The sequence below is a fragment of the Myotis myotis genome, unplaced genomic scaffold, assembly GCF_014108235.1.
Source record: "Myotis myotis isolate mMyoMyo1 unplaced genomic scaffold, mMyoMyo1.p scaffold_m19_p_24, whole genome shotgun sequence".
NCBI classification, from domain to species: Eukaryota; Metazoa; Chordata; class Mammalia; order Chiroptera; family Vespertilionidae; genus Myotis; species Myotis myotis.
The window spans coordinates 5471035-5497961 of NW_023416329.1; the positions used below are offsets into that span (position 1 = coordinate 5471035).

Consider the following 26927-nt stretch of genomic DNA (forward strand, 5'->3'; position numbering starts at 1 on the left):
GGTCCCAGGTTTGATTCCGGTCAAGGGCATATACCTTGGTTGTGGGCACATCCCTGGTGGGAAGTGTGCAGGAGGCGGCTGATCGATGTTTCTCTTTCATCGATGTTTCTAATTCTCTATCTCTCTCCCTTCCTCTCTGTAAAAAAACAATAAAATATATTAAAAATAAAGTAAGTATGGCCCTCAAATAATAATGTATGCTAATTCAAATGAGTGGGGCCTTATTTTATCTTATTACATGATCACTATGTTTCACTAGTCAAGAACATAAATCTAGACATGGTAAGAACATCCTATGCAAGTTTAACTTCTTTTTTATTAGAGTCTTAACAAATTTCCGTTCACTATCTAGATACATATTAGCAAAACCAGTAGTGAATTTTGTTTAGCTACTGTTCAGATTTAGCTGGACAGAAAAAGACTTTAAATATAATGATACTAGGGGCCCAATGCACGAATTTGTGCACCTTGAAAGGCACTGTGGGTAGTGAGGCTGCGGTGGGCACAGGGACAGGTCTCGGCCCATCCTCTGTGCCCACCCCCCACCCGGCCCCTCCCGCTGTGGCCCCTGGTCCTCTGCCAGCAGCCCCGCTCCCGCCACCGCTGCTCCCACGTGCTGATGGTGCTGGCCCTGCTCGTACTCGCTGACGGTGCAGAGCGATTGGGGCTGGCGCCAGCAGTGGGTGCAAGCGGTGGCTGCTGCCCTGATCACCCCTCAGGAGCAGGGGGAGGTGAAGAAGCCCTCAGAGGTGATCGGGACCGGCAGCTGCCACTTGCACCCGCTGATGGCACCGAGAGATCAGGGCTGGTGCCAGGGCCGGCGGCAGGTGCAAGTGCTAGGCGGGACCACAGCGTGCGGGTGCAAAGAATTTTCAAGTAATCACCAGAGGCTTGACCCGATGGCAGCGACCGGTGCCCCGCCTTGATCTGGCGCCCCTGCTCACCTCCACCATCCTACCGCAGCTGATGCCCACCATGTTCTGTGCTCTGCTGTCTGCTGCCAATGCCCACCATAGTCCCCGTGCACCCCCTGGTGGTTAGGACACGTTATAGCAACTGGTTTTTTGGTTGTTCCCCTGTTCGATCTATTTGCATATTAGACTTTTATTATATAGGATTAGAAACCCTGAGCATTAAAAATCTTCCCGTATAATAATTGCTCTTTTTATGTTAACATAGGCAAGTTAGGGTATGACGTGGACAGCTGAATCACAGGTATGTTAGTGTTTTTATTGAAAGCAACTTAAAGTGACACAACATAATTTGCTTTTTCTACTCAAACGTAGGAGTTTAAGATGGATTTTCCTTTTTTTTGCATTGTTAGTCTTTTTCCCGTAGTAATGGCCAACCATTAGTGTAATTTTTCTTACCACAATGGTTCAGGGAAAATGAAAATATTAGCTAAGACTGGGAGCAATATTACTTGCAGAGTAAAGATAACCAGTGTTCTGAAACAGTGACACTCAACAGTGCCTGCCCATTGGAATCATGGGGGGAACTAAGTGCTAATGCTGTTCTGACCTAATTGGTTTGGAGGTATGGAGGTTACTGGGGTTTCCTAAAGCTCTTTCAGGGTGTCTAGCATGTAGCCACTGCTCTAGAGGAGCATGTCTCAAACCATAACGTGAAGCAGTCCCCTGGGCATGGGCTATGAGTGCAGGTCTGATTCACAACTCGGGGGTGGAACCTGAGCTTCTAAGTAACAGATGCTACTGGCTGTGGCCCCACTTTGCTTTGCAAAGCTCTAGGCCAGCGGTTCTCAACCTGTGGGTCGCGACCCCTTTGGGGGTTGAACGACCCTTTCACAGGGGTCGCCTAAGACCATATATAATTACATATTGTTTTTGTGATTAATCACTATGCTTTAATTATGTTCAATTTGTAACCATAAAAAAAATCCTGCATATCAGATATTTACATTACGATTCATAATAGTAGCAAAATTACAGTTATGAAGTAGCAATGAAAATAATTTTATGGTTGGGGGTCACCACAACATGAGGAACTGTATTAAAGGGTCGCGGCATTAGGAAGGTTGAGAACCACTGCTCTAGGTTCTAAAAATCAAAGGACCACTTAAGCGAGTGCTCAAGAGTTCTGTGATTTTAAGGGTGAGCATAGCCAGGTGAGGTCTTACATGCCGAATCCACATGGAGACTGTTGGTGGTAAAGAGTCCTTCACAGCTCTCATTGTGTTGTGTTTCCATATGCATAACATGAGCTTCTTATACATTTTTTTTTTCTAGCCTGCTTCGGGATTTTTAATTTAAAATATTTTCCTCCAAAGTTGAGAGTTCTTTTTTAAAATATATTTTTATAGATTTCAGAGAGGAAGGGAAAGGGAGAGAGAAATCGAAACATCAGTGATGAGAGCGAATCATTGATTGGCTACCTCTTGCACGTGGGATTGAGCCCTGGGCATGTGCCCTTGACTGGAATCGAACCAGGGACCCCTCAGTCTGCAGGCTGATGCTCTACCCACTGAGCAAAACCAGCTAGGGCTAAAGTTGAGAGTTCTTGATTTATTTTTTAGCATTTCTCTTTATTCCCCTCTTTAATTAATGTTGATCCTCTCAAGTAGACAAGTTCCCTTCCCAGCACAGAGCAGAACCTTAGTGAGGAGAAGCATCGTGGCAGGCAGGGGAGGAGGAGGGCATGAGCAGGTCTGTGAAGTCAAAGAACCCAGCTGTCTAGATTGGAGTTCAAGGAAAAGTCTTGGACATGAGTTTTCTTTACGTGTGATACACTTAGTGCAATACTTGGTTTAAATACAACTTAGTCTAATGAATGTAAATTTTACTTTACATCCTAGGTTCCTTAAACGCCATTGCCACTGGGTTTTAATACATATTTTATATTTTAAGGACCAGTGGAATGTTACTGATTCACAGACCAACTCAGCTTCTGACGACAGGTCTAAAGGCGAACTTAGGAACTCCGAGCCCAGCCGGGACCGGGAGACGGTGAAAAAGACCAGCCTCTTTGAGGAAGACGACGAAGACGATCTGTTTGCTGTTGCTAAGGACAGGTGAGAGCCATTGTACCAAGTCGTTTAATCCGAGTCTGTGGTAACAGTAAGGTATTTGATGTGTAGGCTGTCAGTTGCTGGGTGAGCTGCTAATCATTCATTACCTGATAGTCAAACAAATGAGGATGTCTCTGCTTTTCACTTGCAAGGTATTCTCCAATACTGCGAATTTTTTTTTTCTGATGGATCCTTAATTTCTTCTACCTATCATTTTGTTAACCTTAAAATGTTATTTTTCTTAGTTAATTAGGGGCTTAACTACAGTTTGTTTTTCCTCTGGGATACACTAAAGAATGTACAGTTTGATCAAGTTACTTAAGTTTGTCATTTGGATAGGAATCGGCCCAGCATTGAACAACATCCATTAGAAGGGTGGTTCTCTCAGAGCTGAGCTGAGTCACACCAGTTGCTGGTTCTCCTTCCGGGTCTGGGTCCTTCACATTCATTCCTATGTGGACTGGAACTGGCAGGATGTGGAGTGAGCATGGCTATGGCTGGTGGTGAAACCTGCTGCCAGAAGAGCTATGCATTCAGAGTAACGCCCCTGCAAATACATATTTTTTTCTCTTGAGAGCCTTAGTGATCACTTTGAAATTCAGCTGAATGGTAGTAGCATAAAGAGGCAATTGATTGGACATGTAAATCTTACCCATTAGTGTGGTTAAGCCTTCATTTTGATTTTTTTTTTTTTTTTGTAAGAGAACATTTATTGGGTAAATCACAGAGGTAAAAGAAGTAATTCCTAGAAGAAATGGGCTTAGGAAACAAGTTATGGAGGTAAAAGAAGGGCCGTTGGAGCTTGGGAGTGAGGAAGCCAATGGAAATGTGCCTGGGGGAGGAGAAAGGGGAAGGCCTCGGCATGGGCATGAGCACGGGCGTGCTCGCAGGAGAGAGAGGCCATTTAGATTTGATGGTTCCAAAAGCACCTTATATTCTATCTCTGAAAATTGTGATACCTTTCAGTGTCGCCATTTCTATGTTTGGCCTGTATGGCCTCACCCCTGGATGTGTCCTTGGTTAAGAATACAGGCTCTGGAATCCCAAGACCTGGTAATAAATTCTGGCCCAGCTCTAATCTCTTTGGGCCTGAGTTTCCTCATCATTAAACAAAAATAATAATAGTACTTTTTTCCATAGGATCACTGAGGATTAAATAAAATCATACGTGAACTACTTAGCTTTGTAAGCATCTAACTGTTAACCATTTATTGTCATGAATGTAGGGGAAGTAACATTTCATTCCTTTATTCATTCTCATTCTCATTCATATTCTCTCTCTCTCTCTCTCTCTCTCTCTCTCTCTCTCTCTCTCTTTCTCTCTCTCCCTCTCTCCCTCCTCTTCCTTTCTCCCTCTCTCTCTCCCCCCAGCCTTCTTCCTTTCTTACTTTGGCCAGCTTCTTGAAAGACTGAGTTTAAGTCCCTTCTTTTAAAAAATCTTCCCTAACCTAGACAGATGACAGAAGAAATACACAGGGTTGGGGTCTAGAGCACAAATGGCTTTATCCATGTATGCTCCTCCTCTGTTGCACTTGAGCATTTTCTACATGGTATGGAAGTTACTGTTTTCACATGCATCCCTTCCCTTTGCCCCTACTGCACACAGGGCCACAAGTTAGAGACCTGGAAACATGTCTTATTTGTAGGCCCCGGAGCAGCTACACACAATTCCTGGCTTTCAGTAATGCTTTCCCTGCTCCAGAAGTTGTCTTCTAAAATTTAGTGTATGGGCATTTTTCTTAAGAAATAATTTAAAGCCCTAGTTGGTTTGGCTCAGTGGATGGAGCATTGGATGGACTGCAGACTGGAGGGTCCCGGGTTCGATTCTGGTCAAGGGCACATGCTCGGGTTACAGGCTCTATCCCCAGTAGGGGGTGTGCAGGAGGCAGCCAATCAGTGATGCTTTCTCATTATTGATGTTTCTATCTCTCCCTCTCCCTACCTCTATGAAATCAATACAAAAAAGAACAAGAATTTTTTTAAAAAAAGCTTTCATAGACAGTGTAGGAGAGGATGTAGAAGAATTGGAACCCTCATACATTTTGCTGGCAGGAATGTAAAATGTGCAGCCACTTTGGAAAACATCCTAACACTTTGTTAAAGAGTTAAAAGTGGAGTTACTATATGACCTAATTTCACTCTGAAGTATATGCTTGAGAAATGAAAACATGTTCACACAAAAACTTGTATGTGACTATTTTATGCTAGCCCAAAATTAGAAATAACCCAAAAGTCCATCAACTGATTGAAAGGTAAATAAATATATTATGTCCATACAATGGACTTATTCACCAGTAAGAAGGAGTAAAGAACTAACACATGCTACAATATGGATGGATGAACGTTGGAAGTATTGTGTTAATTGGAAGAAGCCAGTCACAGACGATCACATGTGTAATTTCAAGTTTATATAATGTTCAGAATGGATAGATCCATAGAGACAGAAAATAAATTAGTGTTTGGGGTTGAGGGGAAAGGAGAATTGGGAGTGACTGTTAACAGATACGGAGTTTGTGAACTTAGGTTATGATGATAGTTGTACAACTCAATATACTAAAAACCAATCATTTTACCCTATAAAAGGGTAAATTTTATGATATGTAAAATTATATCTCCAAACCATTATAACAAACAAAAACAAGTTTGTAACCCTAACGGACTTATGCAACTCTGCCTCGGAAGCAGGACATCCAGTGTCGTGGCTGCCTGGAGCACCCCGGTTGGTGCCGGGCACTCCTGCATAATCTGCATATATAAAGAGTCATGGTCCGTAACGTCCAAAATGACTGAAGGGACGATTGAACACCAGGCTGCGCAAGCACCAGGCTTGGGTTGGCAGGAACTGGCGAGCGGGCTGAACTGCTGACCTCTTGGAGAGTGAGAGAGAGAGAGAGAGAGGTGCGGCTGCTGGCGAGGCCTGGAGAGATAAGCAGGGTCTGATCCACAGCCTCTGTGGCAGCTGCTGATCAGCCTTTGCCTCTCTTTCTCTCTGGGCCTTGCCAGCAGCTGCTCCTCTCTTTCTCTCCGAGAGATCAGCAGTTCAGCCCACTCGCCAGCAGCCTGGGGCTGCTGCTGATCAGCCTCGCTTCTCTGATCATGCCCAGAGATAGACCCGGAGACGCTGACTTGCATAGAAACTGACCAGTCAGAACCAAATTTGGGTCAAGTGCAAGGAGCCAATGGCTGCCTATGAGGTGGAGCTTTTGACGCTGACTGGCATAGAAACCGACCAATCAGAACCAAATCTGGGTGAACTGTGAGGAGCCAATGACTGCCTAGGAGGCGGAGCTTGTGATGCTGATTGGCATAGAAACCGACCAATCAGAACCTAATCTGGGTGAACTGCAAAGGCAGAATGTAAGGTGGGGGCTGAGGAGGGATTTTCAGAGCAACAACTGCTTAGTGTAAGGCAGGGGTCCTCAAACTACAGCCTGCGGGCCACATGCAAATACAAATATTGTATTTGTTCCCGTTTTGTTTTTTTACTTCAAAATAAGATATGTGCAGTGTGCATAGGAATTTGTTCATAGTTTTTTTTTAAACTATAGTCCGGCCCTCCAACGATCTGAGGGACAGTGAACTGGCCCCCTGTTTAAAAAGTTTGAGGACCCCTGGTGTAAGGTGTAAGAAAGCAGTTCAATTTTTTAATGACCGGTTTGGCAGTATAGTGCATATGGCTGGCTATCAGTCCAGATATAGGGATCATGTATTTTTGTCTACCAAGAGCATCTCCTCCTGCTGAAAAAGGCTCCCGTGGCGCCCCCCCCCCCCATTTAAGCAATCCTATCTTATATAATCTATACTAATAAAAGGGTAATATGCTAATTAGACCAGGTCAACTGGTCATGTTCTGGACATCCGACTTCCTTCCGGACAAAGCCATGGTGGCGGGGGCCAAGGCAGAGGCAATTAGGTGCGATCAGGCCGGCAGGGGAGGGCAGATGGGGGCAAGATCAGGCTGGCAGGGGAGGGCAGTTGGGGGCAATCAGGCAGGCAGGCAGGTGAGCCGTTAGGAGGCAGTGGTCCCAGATTGCGAGGGGGATGTCCAGTTGGAGAGGGTGCAGGCTGGGCTGAGGGAACCCCTCACCCCCATGCACAAATTCCACGCACCGGGCCACTAGTGATTAATAAGTTTCCCTTTCATTCTCCAAAGTGTCCTGGTGTCAGCCATAAACTCTGTGGTCATCATCATGTTTTCTGATATCTGTACTTTATAAAGAAATCAAAACATTTAACTTATTATAGTGAGAAATAGTCTAGCTCACTGAGCAGCATGCTTTTCTTATGAGGACACATCTGCATGAGAGGCCGCGAGTGGGAAATGAAGGCCAAGGTCAAGGCCTGGCTTTTGTTTCCTAGTACAGCTATCGAGGTCCAGTGAAAAGCTAGTTCTTCCGCTTACTCTCAGCTTGCCATCAAATTTTTTTTGTGGGTTGGGTTTTATATTTGTGTGTGTGTTTGTTTAGAAATTACTTGTTCAGAAAATCATACATAAGGTTTTTTCCTGTTCTAGCTGCTTAATGAAATTTCTGGTATTTTTTTGGCAACTGAGATAGTTCTATTTTAAAAAAACGTCATAGTTATTTATCACCTTGTGTTTAAATATTTTGGTTATGATTTGTGTAAATTTAAATTGGTATATATCCTTAAAGGTATATTAGATATTACCTTACTCTGTAATTATGAGTTGGTTTTTTGTAGTTTTTAAAAAATATACATCTTTTAATTGATTTCAGAGAGGAAGGGAGAGGGAGAGATAGAAATGTCTATGATGAGAGAGAATCATTGATTGGCTGCCTCCTGCACACCCCCCTCTGGGGATGGAGCCCACAACCGGGCATGTTCCCTGACTGGAATTGAACTGAGAACTTTGGTTCATAGGTTGATGCTCAACCACTGAGCCACAGTGACCAGCTGGTTCTTTGTTTTAAAACTTCTTCAAGACACGGATTTAATTTTAATTGTCCTTTGGTGTATATGTTCAGAGTAAGTGCACTCACCCATTTGGTTAGTTGTGTTTTCATTCTTAGGTTTTTGTTTAAAACATGTAGGCAGACATCAATACTAAACTAATGAATAAACTACAGAGATTGTACCTTGTTAATAATTAAACTTACTAAGAAGATTGTAATACCCTTACTGGAGTATATGCTAATTATATTCTAATATAAGTAAATGGATATGGTGAGCAATTTACTGAAATGACTTATTTTTATCTAGCTAAAATTGAATTTAAAGCTTTCATTTGTTAATTCTTTAGTATGCTAGTTGGACAGTTACTTATCACACAGTGAAAACTGGAACTTGACCCTTTACACGTTGGAACCCTATTTATTCTGGATTCCCTGTGTCCAATGCTAAGCCTCCACTTTTATATTTCTTATCCTTAGAAGGTCCTGATCAGCATTTGTTCTGGCAGACACTTACCTTCGGCCTTCTCTAGGGGCCAGGCCAGAACCGCAGGCAAGGCGATAGGTGAAGACAGGCTCAGGACGGTGGTGTGGAGAGCTGTGGCTGCATGTCGGTTTGGCTGCCCAACACGGGGTAGGAGGTGGATGAATGGTGATGTGATAGAGAGTGGAATAGGATGGGTTTCGGGTTTGAAGAGAAGGTATGCAAGGGCAGAAAGGTGCTTGGAAAAACAGGGTTGAGTGGGCAGAGGGCACCAGCCTGCAGGTCACAGCCCAAAGCAGGCCCAGGCCCTGCCCTCTCTTGACAGTGCCTCCTGAGCGCTCTGGAAACGGGCCTCCTGCTCTGGCTCCTCCTGTGCCATGGGAGGTGGTGAGAGAGGATGCTCCGTTTGTGAGTGCTGAGTGTGTGTGACTCGGCAAAGCTATCAGCCAGTGCACTACACTGAGGGAAAAGTCATTGAAAGGGGACAAGATAATGAGGCCCTGGACCTTGTACAAACTGCACCTCCTTCAATGGCTTTTCTTGTTTGTTTTCAGCTGTGTAAACTCAACAGCTGGCTCAGATGTTTTAGTGTAGGTGGGTTTCTATAGGTGTGCCTCAGAAAGGATACTGCATTTCTTAAAACGTCACATTTGCCTTTTTGTTTGCTTTTGTAGCCAAAAGAAGACCCAGAGAGCATCTCTCCTCTTTGAAGACGACGCTGATAGTGGAAGCTCCCTGTTTGGCTCTCCTCCCACAGCCATTCCTCCTGCAACATCGGTATTCTTAGTCTCTTAGGCTCGGGAAATATCCTCGAAGTGATGTTACATAAGTAGTGATACTTCCCTGAATCAGTTCCTGAAAGCTGACCTGGAGGCTGAGTCTAATGGAGACCCATTTGTGGAATTTTAGAAAGAGGTCTCCGCTTAGTGGTGTATTCAGAGGAGGTGCACATGCAAAGCCTGGAGAGAAGGACTCCTTGTGGCAGCAGCCCACGCGGTGTCAGTGTAGGTCTCAGCGTTTAAAGTGGGGAGGGAGGGCACTGCTCTGGTTTGGAGGGAGTGCCAGGTATAGCGCCAGCTGCATGGAGTTCTACCTTAGACCAGGGTAGTTAACACATGAGTTCTCTCTTTTAGGGGCGTATTTTAAGTGCTAACACTCTGGTCCTGGTTTATAGCAATAGCCAGTCTTGAAGAAGGATGGAAATTCTGACATGCTACAACATGTATGACCTTGAGGGCATTATACTGAGTGAAATAAGCCAGTCACAAAAGACAAGTGCTATATAATTCCACTTACACGGGGTGCCTGGACCATGGAACAGGAAGTGGAATGGTGGTCGCCAGGGGCTATAGGATAACAGAAGTGGGGAGTTGTTTAATGGGTACACAGTTCAGTTTTGCAAGATGAAAAAAATTTGAGGATTGCTTGCATAACAATATGCTTATTTTTAACGCTGTTGAATGATACTTAGAAGTGGTAAATTTTATGTTAAGTGTTTAATACTATAGTTCAAAAAAATTTTTTTTAAAGTGTGTGTGATTAAAAAAAAAATTGCCAGTCAGTGGCTCATGGTGGACTTACCCTTCCAGTGATTACATTTAAGTAGCATCATTACCCCAGTCACCTAAGGTAAAACATTTAGCCAATCTTTTTTTTTTTTTTTTTTTTTTTTAGTATATTTTTATTGACTTCAGAGAGGAAGGGAGAGGGAGAGAGAGATTGAAACATCAACAATGAGAGAGAATCATTGATCGGCTGCCTCCTGCATGCCCCATACTGGGATGGAGCCCACAACCCGGACGTGTGTCCTTGACTGGAATCGAACCCGGGACCCTTCAATCCACAGGCCAACGCTCTATCCACTGAGCCAAAACAACTAGGCCATTTAGCCAATCTTGATATTAGTTATGTCAGGAGTATGAAACAGTGAGGAAGGTGGCATTATGATGTGTGTTCAGGGAACCTAGCCACACTGGAGTCCTGTTTTGGCCTGTCATTCATCTCTCTCCCACACATTCCCTTAGTGAGTATGTGCACCTAGAACAAAGTGAGGCCAACAGTGCTTAGCCACCTGGCCATTGCCACCAGTCCCAAAGGAGCTCTTAGAACTTCTTCAGCTGGACCCCATGCAGAACACCTTTACCTAGCTGGGTTAGCTTAAACGGTCAGGAATCAGACCAACTCGCCACCTGCCAGGAGGGCCTTCAGCCCCAACCTCAGAGCACTCCAGTTTGGCATGTGTTAGAGGCAGAAAGACATGCAAGACCGGGAGGAAGAGATGACCCCCTGGCACTCCTTCCGTGTGGGAGCAGCCACAGAATCCAAATGGCAGCTCCTCCCCCTCCCACCACAGCGATGGGCGACCACATCCCTGACACCTGCGCCTGCCCAGGTGCATCGCTCCTCCTCAGGGCTGCAGTGAAGGAGGGACAGGGCACATTCTCATTGCGTGAGGTTGCACAGCTTTGCCAGAAGTGTTCAGCATTGGGGAGCATGCTGTTTTCCTGGTGTAGGCTCTGCAGTGCTTCGAGGTGCTCACAACCCTTTCCTCAAATCACCTGTACTTGCAGCTCCCTCAGTAGGACATCTAGTGGCTCCATGGTTAAAAGAGTCAGGAGTATCTGAGTGGTTTTTCTTTGTAAATTATAAATAGTAATTTCTACCTCAGATAAATGAGCAATAATCTAATGAATATTGAAGGTTCTGGAAATGTAAAACTGTAAAACCAGTAGCATTAGGATTATTAAATAAAACACAGGTCAAGATACACATTGTAAGTAGCTGAACAATCTGCATGACTTTTACCATTTATGAAATATAATCACCTTTAGACACAATATATAAAAGATACTTTTGTTTAGAAATCTTAGAATATTTTAAAGTAAGGTAAATGTGACTGACTTATAAACCTATCAAGAAAATTAACCTATAACAAAGATCATCAGCTTATCTTTAGGCAGGTTTAAAACCAATAGATTTGCCCAGCTGGTGTTGCTCAGTGGTTGAGCATTGACCTATGAACCAGAAGGTCATGGTTTGATTCCTGGTCAAGGGAACATGCCTAGGTTGTAGGCTCAATCCCCAGTGGGGGGTGTGCAGGAGGCAGCCAATCAGTGATTCTTTTTCATCATTGATGTTTCTATCTCTCTCTTCCTCTCTGAAATCATCCTGTATAATAAAAGCATGATAGGTTAAGTGTTCGACCAATCGGTTGACCTATTGATTAACTGCTCAACCAGTCGCTATGATGCGCACTGACCACTAGGGGGCAGGTGCTCCGATAGCTTGCTGCTGTGGTCCTGTGCATCAGAACTGGGCGAGAGGGCCAGATACGCCCTGGAGCCCTCCCACGGTCCCTCCCTGGCCCGCCGGCCAATCTCCAGCCATACCTCCCCGGCTGGCTAGTCCCCGTTGGCCCCGATTAGGGACTGGGCAAGAGACCCCACCCATGCACGAATTCGTGCACCAGGCCTGTAGTTAAAATATATTTAAAAAAACACCACCCAGTAGTTTGGGTAGCATTTTCCTTGGTTTAAGGTTCATTGTTATATGAAAGGAGAATATGTTTCACCATAATTCTCATTTTTTACCCTCATTAACTTGCATCAAAGTTATATGTAGTTTTCAGTGAATCCATATCCACAAAATTTTAAAAAATTATTTCAGTTTTGCCTTATCTCTTCTGAAACTCTTGTGGGTTTCCAGTTTTTTATTCAAGTTCAAACGATTATGCATTTTAAGAATCTCTTCCTAACAAAAATTAAGAATCTTCTTACCCTGTTATTCCTACTTGATTCATAATTTTGCTTATCTTAGTAATGTTCTTCTGTAGTTTCCAAATCTGTCTTTCTAACTTCGTTTAGATACTGCTTCAAAGCTCACCACCTCATTCCATCTAGTCTCGTGGTGTGATATGTTACAGTTTTTTCTCAAAATTTTCTGATGTGACTTGCCCTGAGAATACTGATCTCTCTAGTTAAGTCACATAACCTCAGTTTCCTGATCTCTGAAGTTCCTGCCTCCAGGGAATGGACAGGTGAGAGGCAGGGCAGAGGCTTGCGGACTTGTGTAGAGCCCCCGCCTGATGTAAAACACTGTGATTGAAATTACACTGTATGATTCTTTCAAGTAAATGGACAAACAGACGTGTGATAGCTATTAATGTAAATTAAGAAGAAAGCAAAGGCTAGGTAGAGATATAAGTAATATGTGTGTGTGTGTGTGTGTGTGTGTGTGTGTGTGTGTATACATATATTTTTAAAATATGTATTTTTATTGATTTCAGGGAGGAAAGGAGAGGAAGAGAGAGAGATAGAAACATCAGTGATGAGAGAGAACCGTTGATCGGCTGCCCCCTGAATGCCCCCCTCACTGGCTATAGAGGATGCAACCTGGGCATGTGCCCTGATCGGGAATCGAATGATGACCGTCTGGTTCATAGGTTGATGCTCAACAATTGAGCCATTCTGGCTGGGCTATATTCTTGTCTATGAAGCAGTTGATACTTACTGATGAGAACAGGAAACTTTGAAAGATGAGGATTTGCCACGATAAACTGTGAGGAGCAGGCGTGGGATGTGAAAGTTTACAACAGGTTTAAGGAAAGGTGAGACTGATGGGTGCAGATGAGTAAAGGGATATAATGAGTGTCAGTTCATTGTCATATTTAGCATTTGCTTAATGCAAATGATACACGTCTGGGGTAGGAGGTGAAATAATCCGGTGTTTTAGTTTAGCATGACAGCTCTGGAAGGTGTTATACAGCTGAAGAGGAGGGAGGCAGAAAGGAGACTAGTAAATTGTCTTAGTGGCAGAGGTAAGGCTCTACCAGGAAGCGATTGCAGGACCTGTGGAGTCGAGGCACAAGGAGACAGGTCCAGATGATGTGGTAGCAGAAACTCTGAGGTGCTGTGTCTGCAAGCCTGGGGGAGTGGTGTTTATTTCTTCTCTCTGCATGTGCCCCCTTCACTGTCCTGTCCAGGGTTCATTGGAACTCTTGAGATAGAAATCGCAGGAGTTCACCGCAAAAATACTCCTCAGGAGAGAGGTTTATTTATTTATTTTTTTAAAAAATATTTTATTGATTTTTTACAGAGAGGAAGGGAGAGGGATAGAGAGAGAAACATTGACCAGCTGCCTCCTGCACACCCCCTACTGGGGATGTGCCCGCAACCAGGGTACATGCCCTTGCCTGGAATCGAACCTGGGACCATTCAGTCCGCAGGCCGACGCTCTATCCACTAAGCCAGACCGGTTAGGGCAGGAGAGAGGTTTGTTACAGAGCTCCAGCGCTCTAGGGAAACAGCACCCAGGGGGAGAAAGGAAGTGCTGCTGCTGCCCAACAGGGCCCGGTTCAAGCCCACGGAGCCGTTTTAAAGAAGTGGAAGCAGGAAAGATGATGTCGGAGCATCATGTCTGAGTATGTGGAGGCAGGGACTCTCTGGCACCTGAGCAGTGGACCTACATGCTTCTTCATGATTTGCATGTCTCATTACCCTATTAAATCTCCACTGAGGGGTGTGTTTTTTAGCATTTAAATGAGGGAGGGTTATGGAAAGGACAGTCTTTCTTGTTAGGTGCATGTGTGAGCAAAGGGAACACAGTTGAAGCCTACCAAGTAAACTTGGAGCAGCAGTGCCCTTCAGGCTAGTTGCCAATTGGCTGTAAGGAAAAGGGAAAGCATTGGGGCAATTGACGGGGTTCTGGCTTCCTGCAGCTGGGCCCGGGGTAGCCTGTCTTGCTGTCTCTCATTAGCCAACTCCTTAGAGGGCTGTGGTTTCAGCTTGTTCTATACATTGCAGTGATTGCACACTTTTTTTGTTTTTGAGTGTTAACCTAAAAATAAAAGGCGAAAGTGAGAGGCAACAAGCATTTATTTGCCATCCAAAGTAATAACTGTTCAGGAAGTACTACTGATTCAGGCAGAAACCCAAATGGCATTCTGATATTTTGATTAGGAGCAAGGCAATGGGGTATTTATGAGAAAGGGAAGGGGAACAGTTACAGAAGGAAGGAGTTTCTATGGTGGTAATAAGCTAAGGAAAGAATTTATGTAGGTGCCAATAAGCTCAGATAGCGATGCTAATTCTAAAGACTGTTTTTTAGATTTCAGTCCTAGTTGTAATCTCTGCTTTCTTGTTATTTTTGCAAATAGTTGTTTGGGATTCCCTGCTGCTGTAGGCCCATCCAAAGGTCGTTTTGCCCAGTTGCCCCTGCCCCACCCCCTCCCCTTCTATGAGGAGTAAGATATGCAAGGCAGCCCCTCTGGGATGGTAGCTCTACTCCATTTCCAGGTGTTTCTGTTGGTATTGTTTTTCATGAGGATGTCATTTGCTCATCTTTTGGTAGAAAAAAGAGACTGTCACTGAGGCACCACCTTTGCTGTTCAGCGATGAAGAAGAGAAGGAGGTACAACTTGGAGAGAAGCCTGTGGACAAGAAGGTTGAGAGTGCCAAAGAGGTGTCAGAATTTGGGAGCACTCAAGTGGTTGAGGAGTCAGAAAAGGTGGAGTTTTTTTCTTGTATATTCAACACGTTTGTCTTTTGTTCTTGTAATACTCACACATGTGCGCGCGCGCACACACATACACACACACCTTTACATTTTCCTACTACAGAAAATAAATGGCTCATTGCTCAAAAGTTTGAAAACACTGGAAAGTATAAAGCAGAAAATCTCTGGTCCCAGCCTTCAGGAGCCCTTCAGTGTTGCTCGGCTTCCGGATGCTTCCAGGCACACATGCGCACAGGACGTGCCCGTGGTCACTTTGCCTTTCTCCCTCCAGGGTGGTCTTCCATGTCCTGGTTTTCATGCTGGCCTTCTCTCTGCATGTCTGCTCTCTCTGACTTGTTCTCTTTTCTGTTATCCCCGGTTCCCTTCCAGTCCCCACCTGTACTTCAAATGACTGTCTTAAGAAGATTTGAGTGTATTCTTTTTTTTCCATTTAGTTGATGTTGGCTGTGAATTAAAGTGAAATTTGTTTTTCTTCTAAAACATGAGCTTCCTTTTTCTGGATGATCTATCATTTCCTGCAGGAGAGGCCTATGGATAAGGCTGCTGGCTAGCTGGAAATCTGCGATTACCACCAGTCTCTGTATGCCTTTTCCTTTTTCTAACTTTCTATCCTCTGTGTGTTCAACTCTTAGCTTCAGTCTCCCTTCCAGGGCCTGTGTGAAGAAGGTCACGTGCACTTTCCTCTGGGGGCTTCTTGGGGCTTCAGCAGAACCCGAGTCATCGGTTAACATTCTCTTCCTTTGCTTTCAGTGTGGGCCTCTCTGTGTTCCCGTAACCCCTGAGTTACTCTAGTCACAGCCCTTTCCACACTTCAGCTCTGACTGCTGTGTACTGCTGTCTCCCTTGCTTACATATGAACTCCTTGAGTATTGGGGCCAGGTTTGTTTTGTTCACCATTGTATCTGCAGTACTGAGCATATTACCTCGCACATAGTAATTACGCATTTCTTCAAAGAAGCATAATCTTTCACAGTTGAACCACTCTGAAACTAGGATGCACCACACAGTAAAAGGCATGTTTAATTGGGAGTTTTTCTTTCTTGGCGGTTCATACAGTAATAATGGTTCTTACGGTCAGTGGAAACTTACCTAAAATGTGGTACTTGTTGAATGAATAGAATAAATGCTTGATTTTAGCATTATTTTAGAGATTCTTCTAATTGCATATAATGTGAGTCTTCTATAATTTAAATGTCTAATTTTGTCAATTAGGTTTCTCCTTGAGACTTGTGTGTTAGGTAAATATTAGGAAATACTCCTAATGACTGGTATTTGTGTTATCTCTGTGACTTAGAAGTTATTTATAGCTCTTGAGCAACCTAAGTGGATCAGGGTAATAACTGGCATATATCTCTTGGTGGGAATGAGGAACTTGGGTTTTAAAATGATTGAAAAAATTATCTTTGGCTATAAATTATCTGCACAAGACTCTTCATTGGAGCAGCCGCTAGAGAATTGGCCTCAGTGTTTTATTACCTGGGAGTAGAGCTGCAGTGCCCTGAAACATGTGGCCATTACTGGATTAGTGAGGAGCTTGGAAGGCCCCAGAATAGAATTTGCATTTCCAGGTCTTACTTATATTTTTCCTTATTTCCATTTTTCAGGAAGGGCCTTTGACTGTATCTACTCAGGAAGCAGCCAAGCATTCTGATTTATTTTCTTCATCTTCTCGGGACAAAGGAACCAAAAGTAGAACCCAAACTGTTCTTAGCCTGTTTGATGAGGAAGAGGATAAAACAGAAGATCAGTGCAGCACCCTGTCTCTAAAGAAAGACATCGGGAAGGTGAGCAGCAGCAAAGGCTCAAGGCTTTAGAAAGATAGAAGAATCTTATTTCATGGTATCAGGCCTGTCGTGTGAGTTGCTGAAGAATTGAGGGTTCCAGTTTCTCCACATCCCCACCAGTACTTTGCTATATATTTTTAAAAAGATTTTATTGATTTTTGTTAATCCTTACCTGAGGATATTTTTCCATTGATTTTTAGAGAGAGTGGAAGGGAAGGAGAGAGAGAAACATGGATGTGAGAGAGACACATCGGTTGGTTGCCTCCCACACAGGCCCAGACGAGGGCCGGGATGAAACCTGCAACCAAGGTACCTGCCCTTGACTGGAATCGAACCTGGGACCCTTCAATCTGTGGGCCAATGCTCTATCCACTGAACCAAGCAGGGTAGGGCACTATATTTCTTCTAGTCTCTTATTGTGGCTGACTTTGGACTGTGATTTTTTTTTAAGTTATGGAAATTGTAGCCTTAATTTCTATGTTACACTGGTTTTTGTGTATAATCAGTAATATGCTAATTAGATCAGAGTCTTTCTGGACAACCTTCCAGACGAAGCCAGGGCTGAGAGGGAAGCCCGGGGTCCTGGGTACCTGCCGGTGGCCGGAGGGAAGCCCTGGTCTCAGGTGCTGGAGGGAAGCCTGGGTCCTAGGTGCCAGAGGGAAGCCAGTGCCAGCAACTGGGGAAAGGAAGGCCTACTCTTGCATGAATTTCGTGCATCAGGCCTCTAGTCAATAATAATTAATTAACTTTAAACAAAAACTTTTGGGGGCGTTAATCCTCACCCACGGGTATTTCTTTTGTTTCCATTGATTTTTAGAGAGAGTGGAAGGGAGGGAGGATGAAGAGAGAGAAAACCGATGTGAGAGAGACACATTGATTGGTTGCCTCCTGCACATGCCCTGACCTGGGCCAGGGTCTGGTCTGCAACCCAGGTATATGCCCTTGACCTGGAATTGAATCCGGACCCTTTAGTCTGTAGGCTGATGCTCTAACCACTGATCAAACCGGCCAGGGCTTATTAGTTAATTTTTAATGTGACCCATTTTGTCAAGAGTGAGTTTTTTTGTTTTAATTTGTGGATGTGATACTAACAAAATAGGGGAGGATTTTAGAATCTGGGGCATTATAATGTCAAACCAAGTAATGTACATAGTAACTTTCAGTGTCAGACATCCTAGCAAACAAAAAGAACTGGTTTGGAATCTGAAGATGGTGGAGTAGGAGGTGGATGGGAATAGGGGAAGGTTGGCTGGTTATACCTGTGCCAGGACATAAGTAAAAAGTTCAGATACTACACAAAAGTTGAAAGAGGATCTTTCCAGATTAAGTATCTGTTATCTGTATTTATGTATTCTCAACTATTTGTGGTAGCTGCATAGTATTCCATTATGTGAATTGTCATTCCCTTTCTGTTTGACACTTAGGCTGTGTTCAGCCGTTAGCTTTTGTAAACAAAGCCACAGGAGGTATCTTTGTTGTTCCATTTTTGTAGTTGTGTGCGATTTCATTGAGAGAAATCCTTAGAAACCTGAACACACACCCTCTCCCCTCTCTCCCCAGAGTCCCGACCCTGATGCCCACCCAAAGAGCACAGGTGTCTTCCAGGATGAAGAGCTCCTTTTCAGTCACAAGCTCCAGAAGGACAATGACCCTGATGTTGATCTTTTCTCCGGCACCAAAAATACCAGGGTCAGTGCCAAATGGTTCTCCACAGCATGGCTGTGGTATTGTATTAGGTACTATCTCAGCAACTCACCTAGCTCTCTTTGTAAGTTGTTTTGGTTTGGATATTGAATTTGAGTTTTGTCTGTTCTAGTTGTTAGAGCCAAGTGTTGGAAGCCTCTTTGGGGATGATGAAGATGATGACCTTTTCAGTTCTGCCAAGTCCCAGCCTTTGGTACCAGCCTTTTGTTCTCAATACTGGGGTGTGTGGGAAGGCTTCTGGGAAAAGAAATTAATGTCTAGTTACAGGATTAAGAAAATACCCAGAGAATTGTGGGTCTTCATAATAAATGATTGGCAAATAATGTGCTGAGAATGTTGGTGTTGTCCCCATCTCCTGTTCCCTAGCTAACATGAAAACATTAACTAACTCAGGCTCTTTTATTACAAATTTGTTTGATTTTTAAGTTTGTTGAAAGGTTACAATGCAGTTACTAAATAGTCATGCTTTTCAGGTGCAAATCTTTAAATCTGAGGGTTAGCCTATATGTGTCATTTGCCCCTGTCCCAGTAGATATTGTAAGTACTCTTTTCTTTTTATTACAGAGAACACTCCTGAGAAAGTCAGTCTTTAAAATGCTATTTCTGAAATGCTGCCTTTGAGTTAGTTCAGCTTTCATTTGAGAAATGACCTTAAAACTCAGAACCAAGATTCTTCTATTGCATTATGACTTTTCTTTCAAATGACTAAACTGCTTGGCAGACCTCTAGTATTCTTTTTCGTTTGAAGGTATCAGAAAAGAAGAGGGTAGTGAAAAAAGATCACTCTGTTGGCTCTTTCAAGAACCAGAAACATCCTGAATCCACTCAAGGTATCAAAGAAAAAAGGCTATGGAAACCGGAAACCGCTCAGGTTAGAACTGATCGCTTTAAGGACTTTGAGCTCTTGTTTGCATCCCAGTCCAGATGAACTTCATCCTACTGAGCCAGGGGGTGCCGAGTGCTCTTAATTAGGGGGAAATAGCACCTAAGGCCACTTCTCTTTCTTTATTGTATTTTTTCATCCTTGCTCATCTCTCTTTTCATCCCATAGTCCAGTCCATGAATCCATACTTATCATTGTTATTTTTGTAATACCTCCAAATTCTAGTCTAAGATAGAGTTAAGGTGGGGTGAAGAATCTTTTCCCACTAGGACCCCCATTTCTCCCTTTGGGGTACCTTGGAGTAGAATTACATTTGAATTAAGTATATGTTGCATCCAGTTTCTTGGTTGCCCCTCATGTTACCTCCTGTGAGGTCTCTGTCCTCAGCCATCTTCCCTATGGGGGGCCTCCTGAGAAGAGGCCAGGACTGGACGGGAGTTCTGCTTCTGGCTCACTGTTGTCCCTGGGTGTCTACTGAGGCCTCAGCATGCTGAGCTGTGAAACAAGGACTAGCACATCTCCAGTGCCTCCTCCCAGGTCTCAGCCTCTTTTGCTCCTAGAAGCAGTGCATCAGGCTGTGGGTGAATTTCTGTGTGCTTGGTCGTATTTGTGTGGGATAACTAGCATGTAATTTTGCCAACTGGTCAGGTTTGGATGCTCTGGCTCACTACAGTTCTCATGCACCTTATTCATGATCTGTCTCCCTTCACTCCATGTAGTCTGACAGCCTGTCACTTTCAACGGATGATGGGGTATAACGGAAGTAATGCTAGTGAAATGTTGTGAGGCCCCAGGAGAGATCGGAATGCCCTTCCCGTTGGAGAGTTACAGAGAGTGATAGCTCAGCTCCAGCGCAGATTTCTTTACAGGCATAAATGTAATCCAAGAGACACTATTCTTTCTATTTCCCCAATGGATTTTTAACTGACTGTAATTTCACACAGGACTCACCAGGTCCAGCTCCATTTAAAACCAAAGAGCCATCCCCACGGATCGGGAAAATACAAGTAATTATAACATGTCTGGAATCCTCATCGCCCACCCTGTGGCGTCTGTACACTTGCTTGGTTTTTTACTTTTGTCAGCGGCTGCAGGTGTTCTCTCTCCCCCCCTCCAGTCATTGCTTTTGTGCACTGCGTCTGTAACAGCTTTTCTTTGGGCCAGTGGTGGGCACAGGTGTATAACGTTCTGTTTAGTCCTAAGACTTGATGAGGGACTTGCATTTCTCCTCTCGTATTATTTGTTATGTACACTTCAGTCTCTCGCCATGTGTCACAGTTATAGTAATGGACTGCTGTGTTTAAGAAAATGTACGAGTAAGTTTTATTTTTCTTCTTTAGGCAAATTTAGCGATTAACCCAGCAGCACTGCTGCCTGCAGCGGCTCCCCAGATCTCTGGAACGCATTCTGCTTTGCCAGAATTGGCTTTTCCTTCGTCTGAACCTGGGAGAATCCAGAGTCTGGAAACTATACCCACTCTTCCTGGGAGTGGGGAGGCCGGCGTGAGTTTTGATGTTCCAGCTCAGGCCGACACCTTACACAGTGCAAACAAGGTGATGAAGCTGCCTGCGCTTGCTTGCTTGCTTTTTTCTTAGCCAAACAACTTGTATGGTTTGTTTCTAGTTCATCAGTTACACACAATAGGCCAATTTTCCATTTGGAAGAGTCACCTCATCCTTCCTTCAGCCTCTGTCCTCCTTCCACCTCCCTAATTCTGCATCTACTTTTCTACTGCCCACATTTGTTACATTTACATTCTTCTCAGTAGCCACACCGAAATCCGCTACCTCCCACCTTTCTTGCATTGCTACTGGAGGTCTAAGCACGGAGCAGACTGTGTCCCTCTGCTGGCTCTCGCTGCCCAAAGGAGGACATTAGAGCCCCTTAGATGGGTAGTAAACCTTTTCCAGTCTGTGCTAACTGGAGCTTCCAGTTTCCCCACCACTCACCCCACACTGCCTGCCTAAACTCCAGTCACTCCAGGCACCGTTCTCTGAACACACTCCCCCCTACTCCCCTCCCAGCTGCCATCAGCTGGGGCTGCACCCTCACTGACAGCTCTGCTCAGACTTGACTGCTTTTGTGATGTTTCCCTCCTGCCTTGTGGCCCAACCTCCCTCCTCAGAGATCCCCAGCTAGTACGGGCCCGCCACACCCTTCCACAGGACTGCGAGCTTATGCTGGGTGGATTGTGAACTCAGGTTTTGCTTTCATTTGAGTTGGTTCTCTTTTTTTCTATCTAGTCTTCTTCCTTCTCTAGAAGGCCATAGCTGATCTCTGAGTAAGTGACAGGACCTGGAAACCCTGGCAGATACATTCATTTCAGGTGTTTCCAAACTGGTTTTCCTTGTGAAAAATAAAACTTCCTTTTGTTATGTTTTTTAGCTTTCATTTTGGTTAAGTTTAAATGGCGACTTCTTCAAATTATTTGTTAATTTCCTTGAAATAGGCAAACACAGTCAAGTACTTACTTTGCCCAGAGTAGCTTATACATTCTCAAAATGAGTTGATTGTATATTTTGGGAAATATCACATTATTATAATAACTGATTCATATTTTGAGGTTATATTAAGAGTTCTGATTTCTAAGCCACTTTTTAAAAAAAATCTTGATTGTTCAAAGTATTACATATGTCCCCTTTTTTCTCCCATTGACACCCTATAGCCTGCCCCTCACCCCAGGCCCCCACCACCCTGTTGTCTGTGTCCAATAGATTATTCATATATGCATACAAGTTCTTTGGTTAATCTCTTTAAGCCACTTTTTAAAAATATATATATTTTTTATTGATTTCAGAGAGTAAGGAAGAGAGAGATAGAAACATCAATGATGTGCCCTAACCGGTTTGGCTCAGTAGCTAGGGCATCAGCCTGCAGACTCAAGGGTCCCAGGTTCGATTCCGGTCAAGGGCATGTGCCTTGGTTTCGGGCACATCCCCAGTAGGAGGTGTGCAGGAGGCAGCTGATCGATGTTTCTCTCTCATTGATGTTTCTAACTCTCTATCCCTCTCCCTTCCTCTCTGTAAAAAATCAATAAAATATATTTAAAAAAAAAGAAAAAAGAAACATCAATGATGAGAGAGAATCATTGATTGTAAGCCACATTCTTTTTTTTAATTCTTATTTTTGAAAGTATTACATATATCTCCCTTTTCCCCCATTGACCTCTCCCAGCCCACTCTCACCCCCCTATTGTCTGTGTCCATTGGTTATGCTTATATGCATGCATACAAGTTCTTTGGTTGATCTCTTTGCCCACCCCCCTTCTCCCTAGCCTTCCCTCTGTGGTTTACCAGTCTGTTCGATGCTTCTATGTCTTTGGATCTATTTTTATTCATCAGTTTATGTTGTTCATTATATTCTAAAAATGAGTGAGATCATGTAAAACTTACCTTTCTCCAACTGGTAAGCTACATTTTAATGTAAAGTATTTACCAGTTGAATTTACTTTTTGTTGATTTGAAGAAAAAAGCACCTTATAGTATCTCTCTTTGTTGTTTGATATCTCCCTGCTCTTGTAGTGTGATTTTAGTTTAGTCTCTAATAAAGGTCAGTGCTAGAATTTCTCCTGTTCTTTCTTGTTTTGAAATAAATCCACAGGCCGAGTAGCGACTAGGAAGGGTTATGGGACACAGAACACCAACATTTCTGTTCGGGTTCCAGTGGCAGATGAAGCCTTTTGTATGAAATTGAATAGAAATTGCCTTCAAAAGATTAAAAAATGGGGAGTAGTGAAGGATGAAAATGACTTAGTTTTGGAGTACTAGGAGCTATTAAACTTCTGGACATCTTAAATAACCTCTTCTGTGTCTTAGATAATATCTTGATTGAGGTAGAGTTGCTGATTACTTGCTGTGTTAGCTTTGGACACTTTTATCACTAGATCAACATGTGGTCTTTTGTCCTTGCAGAGCCGGGTCAAAGTGAGAGGGAAGCGCAGGCCGCAGACCCGTGCAGCTCGACGGTTGGCTGCCCAGGAATCCAGTGAGGCTGAGGACATGAGTGTCCCCAGAGGACCCATTGCACAGTTGTCAGATGGTGCCATTTCCCCGGCGGGCTATCAGCCACAGCCCAGGGCAGCTGGTGGAGAAGATGGCTCTGAGGAGGTCTTGGCAGCGGCCACTTTGACTTGGACAGGTGGTCTGGTGCCTGGAGTGGACAGAAGCCCCTCTGGGAAATCTCTGGGTCAGCCTCTGGGGGGTGACCTTTTTGATTCTGGAGATATCTTTTCCAAGGACACTGAAACTCAGCCCGCGGAAAGAAGAAAAGCCAAGGCAAAGGCAGCAGAGAGCCCCGCCAACCTGCTTGGGGGAAGTAAGGCAAAGAGCCCCATGGGTCCTGCTCCGGCTGAGGCTGGTAGTGATGACGACCTCTTTCAGCCTGTTAAGCCAAAACCAGCCAAGGAAGCAAGTCCCTTCCCTCTCCTGGAAGGTGAGGACTGTCTCTTTCCAGATCAGAAAGGCAAGAGGAACGAGTTAAAATCCAATGGTCAGCAAGCTGCCGTCTCAAAAGCACAAGATATTTTTGAGGTAATAGGATATAACAGTGTGTTTTCATGCCTGGTTCTATATGAAGGAAAATACCAGTTGTCTCATTTGAGCTATAGATGACATAAGATTTGTTTGTTGCTACCCAGTACCTACTTGCTTAGTGATTATAATTGGGTTCCCTTATTAATAACTCTGAAACTTACTCAGAAAGTTTTTTGTTTTGTTTCATATAGTTGGTAATTGCTGGCTGGCCATAACCATTGATACAGATCTTGTTTTTTATCAACCAGCTTCCTTGTCATGCCACTCTGTGGCCTATACAAGGGAGTATTTGCGGTTTGAGTGTTGAACCTGGTTCTTGGGGAAGCCGGCCCTAGATGATGACTGAGCACAGACTGTGAGGCCCTCAGTAGCACTCTGGGGGCAGGTGTGCATTGAGCATCTGGGTACTGGAGACACCAGTGAACTAGGACCTGTGCTCTGCTTCTCAGAGCTCCCAGGGAGGGGGTTTGGGACAGGGCAACAGATAATGTTAAGTGTCAAATGGAGAACAACCTAGGGTAGTGGGGCAGAGTGATGGATAGGTGGGAAGCGCTCCTTCAGATAGGACTGGTAGAGAAGGCCTCTCTATGGAGTTGGCATTAAGCTGAGACCAGAAGAATAGGAAGGACTGGGCCAGGCAGAAATCTAGGAGGCAGGTCATGTTGTTCCAGAACACTGGCAGGTTGCATTTCTGCAACTTGTTGAAATGAGTGTTTTTAGTAACAAGTTTTTGATTTAATATTATTTTTGCTTGTTTTTTACCTTATCAAGGATGATATATTTGCTACAGAAGCAATTAAACCCTTACAAAAAACAAAAGAGAAGGAAAGGACATTTGAACCCAACTTGTTCGATGATAACATTGATATCTTTGCTGACCTAACTGTAAAACCAAAAGAAAAGTCCAAAAAGAAAGTGGAAGCTAAGTCTATATTTGATGATGACATGGGTAAGTTGGGTTTTCTACACATGACATAGAGATTATTACCATTCAGTGACTTGGTATTTCTCCTGCTACCTTTATCTTGGCCTTTTCCTGGAAAATGTTCCTGATGGGTTTCCTTTGGCTTGCTGTGTAATCCCGAATTAGGCTGAGGATGGATAGGTAAATGGTGAAATAGCTTTCGGGTATCATGGACATCAAAGATTTGAAGGAGCCCAGAATTTGACCTTTAAGTGTAATTTAACTTTTATCTTATTATGCCCCCTGCCAATTACCTGTGACAAATCTGAACACTGATGCTATGAAAGGAGGATCAGAATTATCAGCCTCATGCAAAGTTGACAGAGGCTGCTTCCTTGGACATGATGCAGTTGGTTGAGTCAGAGTTCTAGGTAGAGAGAGAGCATCAGTGTCCAGAGGGGCAATTCAGGAAAACAGGACTAAATAGGAAAGCAGGTTATAACTCAGACTTTACATCTCGTCAAAGATCTGTGTTTGTAAATATGCTCATTTTCTCTCCATGTTGTAACATCTACTTTATTAATGGGCAAGCCAAATGCCTCCTAACCCTAAATGTAATGACTTGGTGTTGGTAATAGAACTTGGGCTGAGGCCAGATATACATTTCCTACTCCTTCCCCTCTCTCTCCCAGGTCGGAACCTTGGAGTTAACTGGTAGAAAGCTGGTGCTGAAGTGCCAGACTGGGTCTGTTCCCCAAGCAAGCTGTGAGCTCCATCTCCACCTGCTTCCCATCCCATGGGGTGCAGAAGAGACTTATATTACAAAAGAAGTAATACATACCTCTTGTAATAGATTAATTCTCGTCAGAAAATGTGAACAGTGGGAAACAAACCTAGAGGTAGCCATTATTAAGAGTTAGGTTGTAATCTTTCTGATATGCTGATATTGTTATTGGTGTGAATACTTACTTTTTTTCAAAATAAGAATATACCTTCATAGCTGAAAAATAGTATTCAGAGAGTACCTGTGACTTGTATGTGATCATAAAACTTAATTAGTAGCCGACCAGAATCTAAGAGGCTTGGCTCTATTGTGGTGTTTTTTGGTAACCCATTCTGCTACCAGACTTGAGTCTTTGGTGGTTTGTGTAGATGTTTTCTTTTTTTGTTTGTGTCTTTCTTTCTTTCTTTCTTTCTTTCTTTCTTTCTTTCTTTCTTCTTCTCTCTTTTCTTTCTTTTCTCTCTTTCTCTCTTTCTCTCTTTCTCTCTTTCTCTCTCTCTTCTCTCCTTTCTTTCTCTCTTCTTTCTTTCTTCTTTCTTTCTCTTTCTTCTCTTCTTTCCTTTTCTTCTTTTTCTTTCTGTTCTTTCTTTTTCTCTTCTTTCTTTTTCTCTTTCTTTCTTTCTGTCTTTTCTTTCTTTCTTTCTTTCTTTCTCTTTCGTCTCTCTCTCTCCCTCCCAACATCTTCTTTTCTTCTCTTCTCTCTCCCATTCCCTTTTTCTTTCTCTTCTTTCGTCTTTCTCTTCTCTCTTTCTCTCTTTCTCTCTTTCTCTCTTTCTCTTCTTCTCTCTCTCTTTTCTTCTCTCTCTTTCTCTCTTTCTCTCTTTCTTCTCTCTCTCTCTCTCTCTCTCTCTCTCTCTCTCTCTCTCTCTCTCTCTCTCCCTCCCCTCCCCTCCCCTCCCCTCCCCTCCCCCCTCCCCCTCCCTTCCCTTCCCTTCCCTCCCCTTCCTCCCCTTCCTTTCTTTTCTCTCTTTCTTTTCTTCTTCTTTTTTTGCCTATTTAGCAACTCTTTTTCTTTCTTTTTAAAGATGATATCTTCTCTGGCGTCCAGGCTAAGACAACCAAACCAAAAAGTCGCTCTTCACAGGCAGCACCTGAACCAAGATCCGAACAGAAGGTGGCCAACATATTTGACGATCCTTTGAATGCCTTTGGAGGCCAGTAGAGCATACAGAATATGCCATCTCACTCTTCAGCTACATCCTTGAGTTAATAACGTTGTCTTATGCATTTTTTGTCTTAACTGAATTATCAGAAGCAAATACTGAAACAGTATACTCACCTCTTACTAAATGCACTTTGTATTTTTCTGCACTGGTTTTAATCATGCTTAATACTGCAAAACAAAAATAAATGTTTCACAGTGGTTTTTTTTTTTGTTTTGTTTGTTCTTTTAAAACTGTATTTATA

General features: G+C 43.6%; 1 protein-coding gene across 6 annotated transcripts in view; it reads left to right on the forward strand.

The window, feature by feature from the left end:
• The window catches only part of LOC118679325 (WASH complex subunit 2A-like), a 72153-nt gene extending 45267 nt beyond the window's left edge, over window positions 1-26886 (forward strand). For 4 of the 6 annotated variants that reach the window (XM_036355922.1, XM_036355925.1, XM_036355927.1 and 1 more), the window contains 12 exons: window positions 2865-3028; window positions 9094-9196; window positions 14768-14923; window positions 16537-16716; window positions 18277-18405; window positions 18533-18613; window positions 19169-19291; window positions 20248-20310; window positions 20644-20856; window positions 23215-23832; window positions 24607-24784; window positions 26546-26886. In XM_036355922.1, coding sequence (XP_036211815.1) covers window positions 2865-3028; window positions 9094-9196; window positions 14768-14923; window positions 16537-16716; window positions 18277-18405; window positions 18533-18613; window positions 19169-19291; window positions 20248-20310; window positions 20644-20856; window positions 23215-23832; window positions 24607-24784; window positions 26546-26682 — 2145 coding nt within the window. In that variant the 3' untranslated portion in view covers window positions 26683-26886. The remainder of the gene's footprint in view (window positions 1-2864; window positions 3029-9093; window positions 9197-14767; window positions 14924-16536; window positions 16717-18276; window positions 18406-18532; window positions 18614-19168; window positions 19292-20247; window positions 20311-20643; window positions 20857-23214; window positions 23833-24606; window positions 24785-26545) is intronic. The other 2 variants (XM_036355924.1, XM_036355926.1) reach the window with 1 other exon arrangement.
• Window positions 26887-26927: the final 41 nt, after the last annotated feature.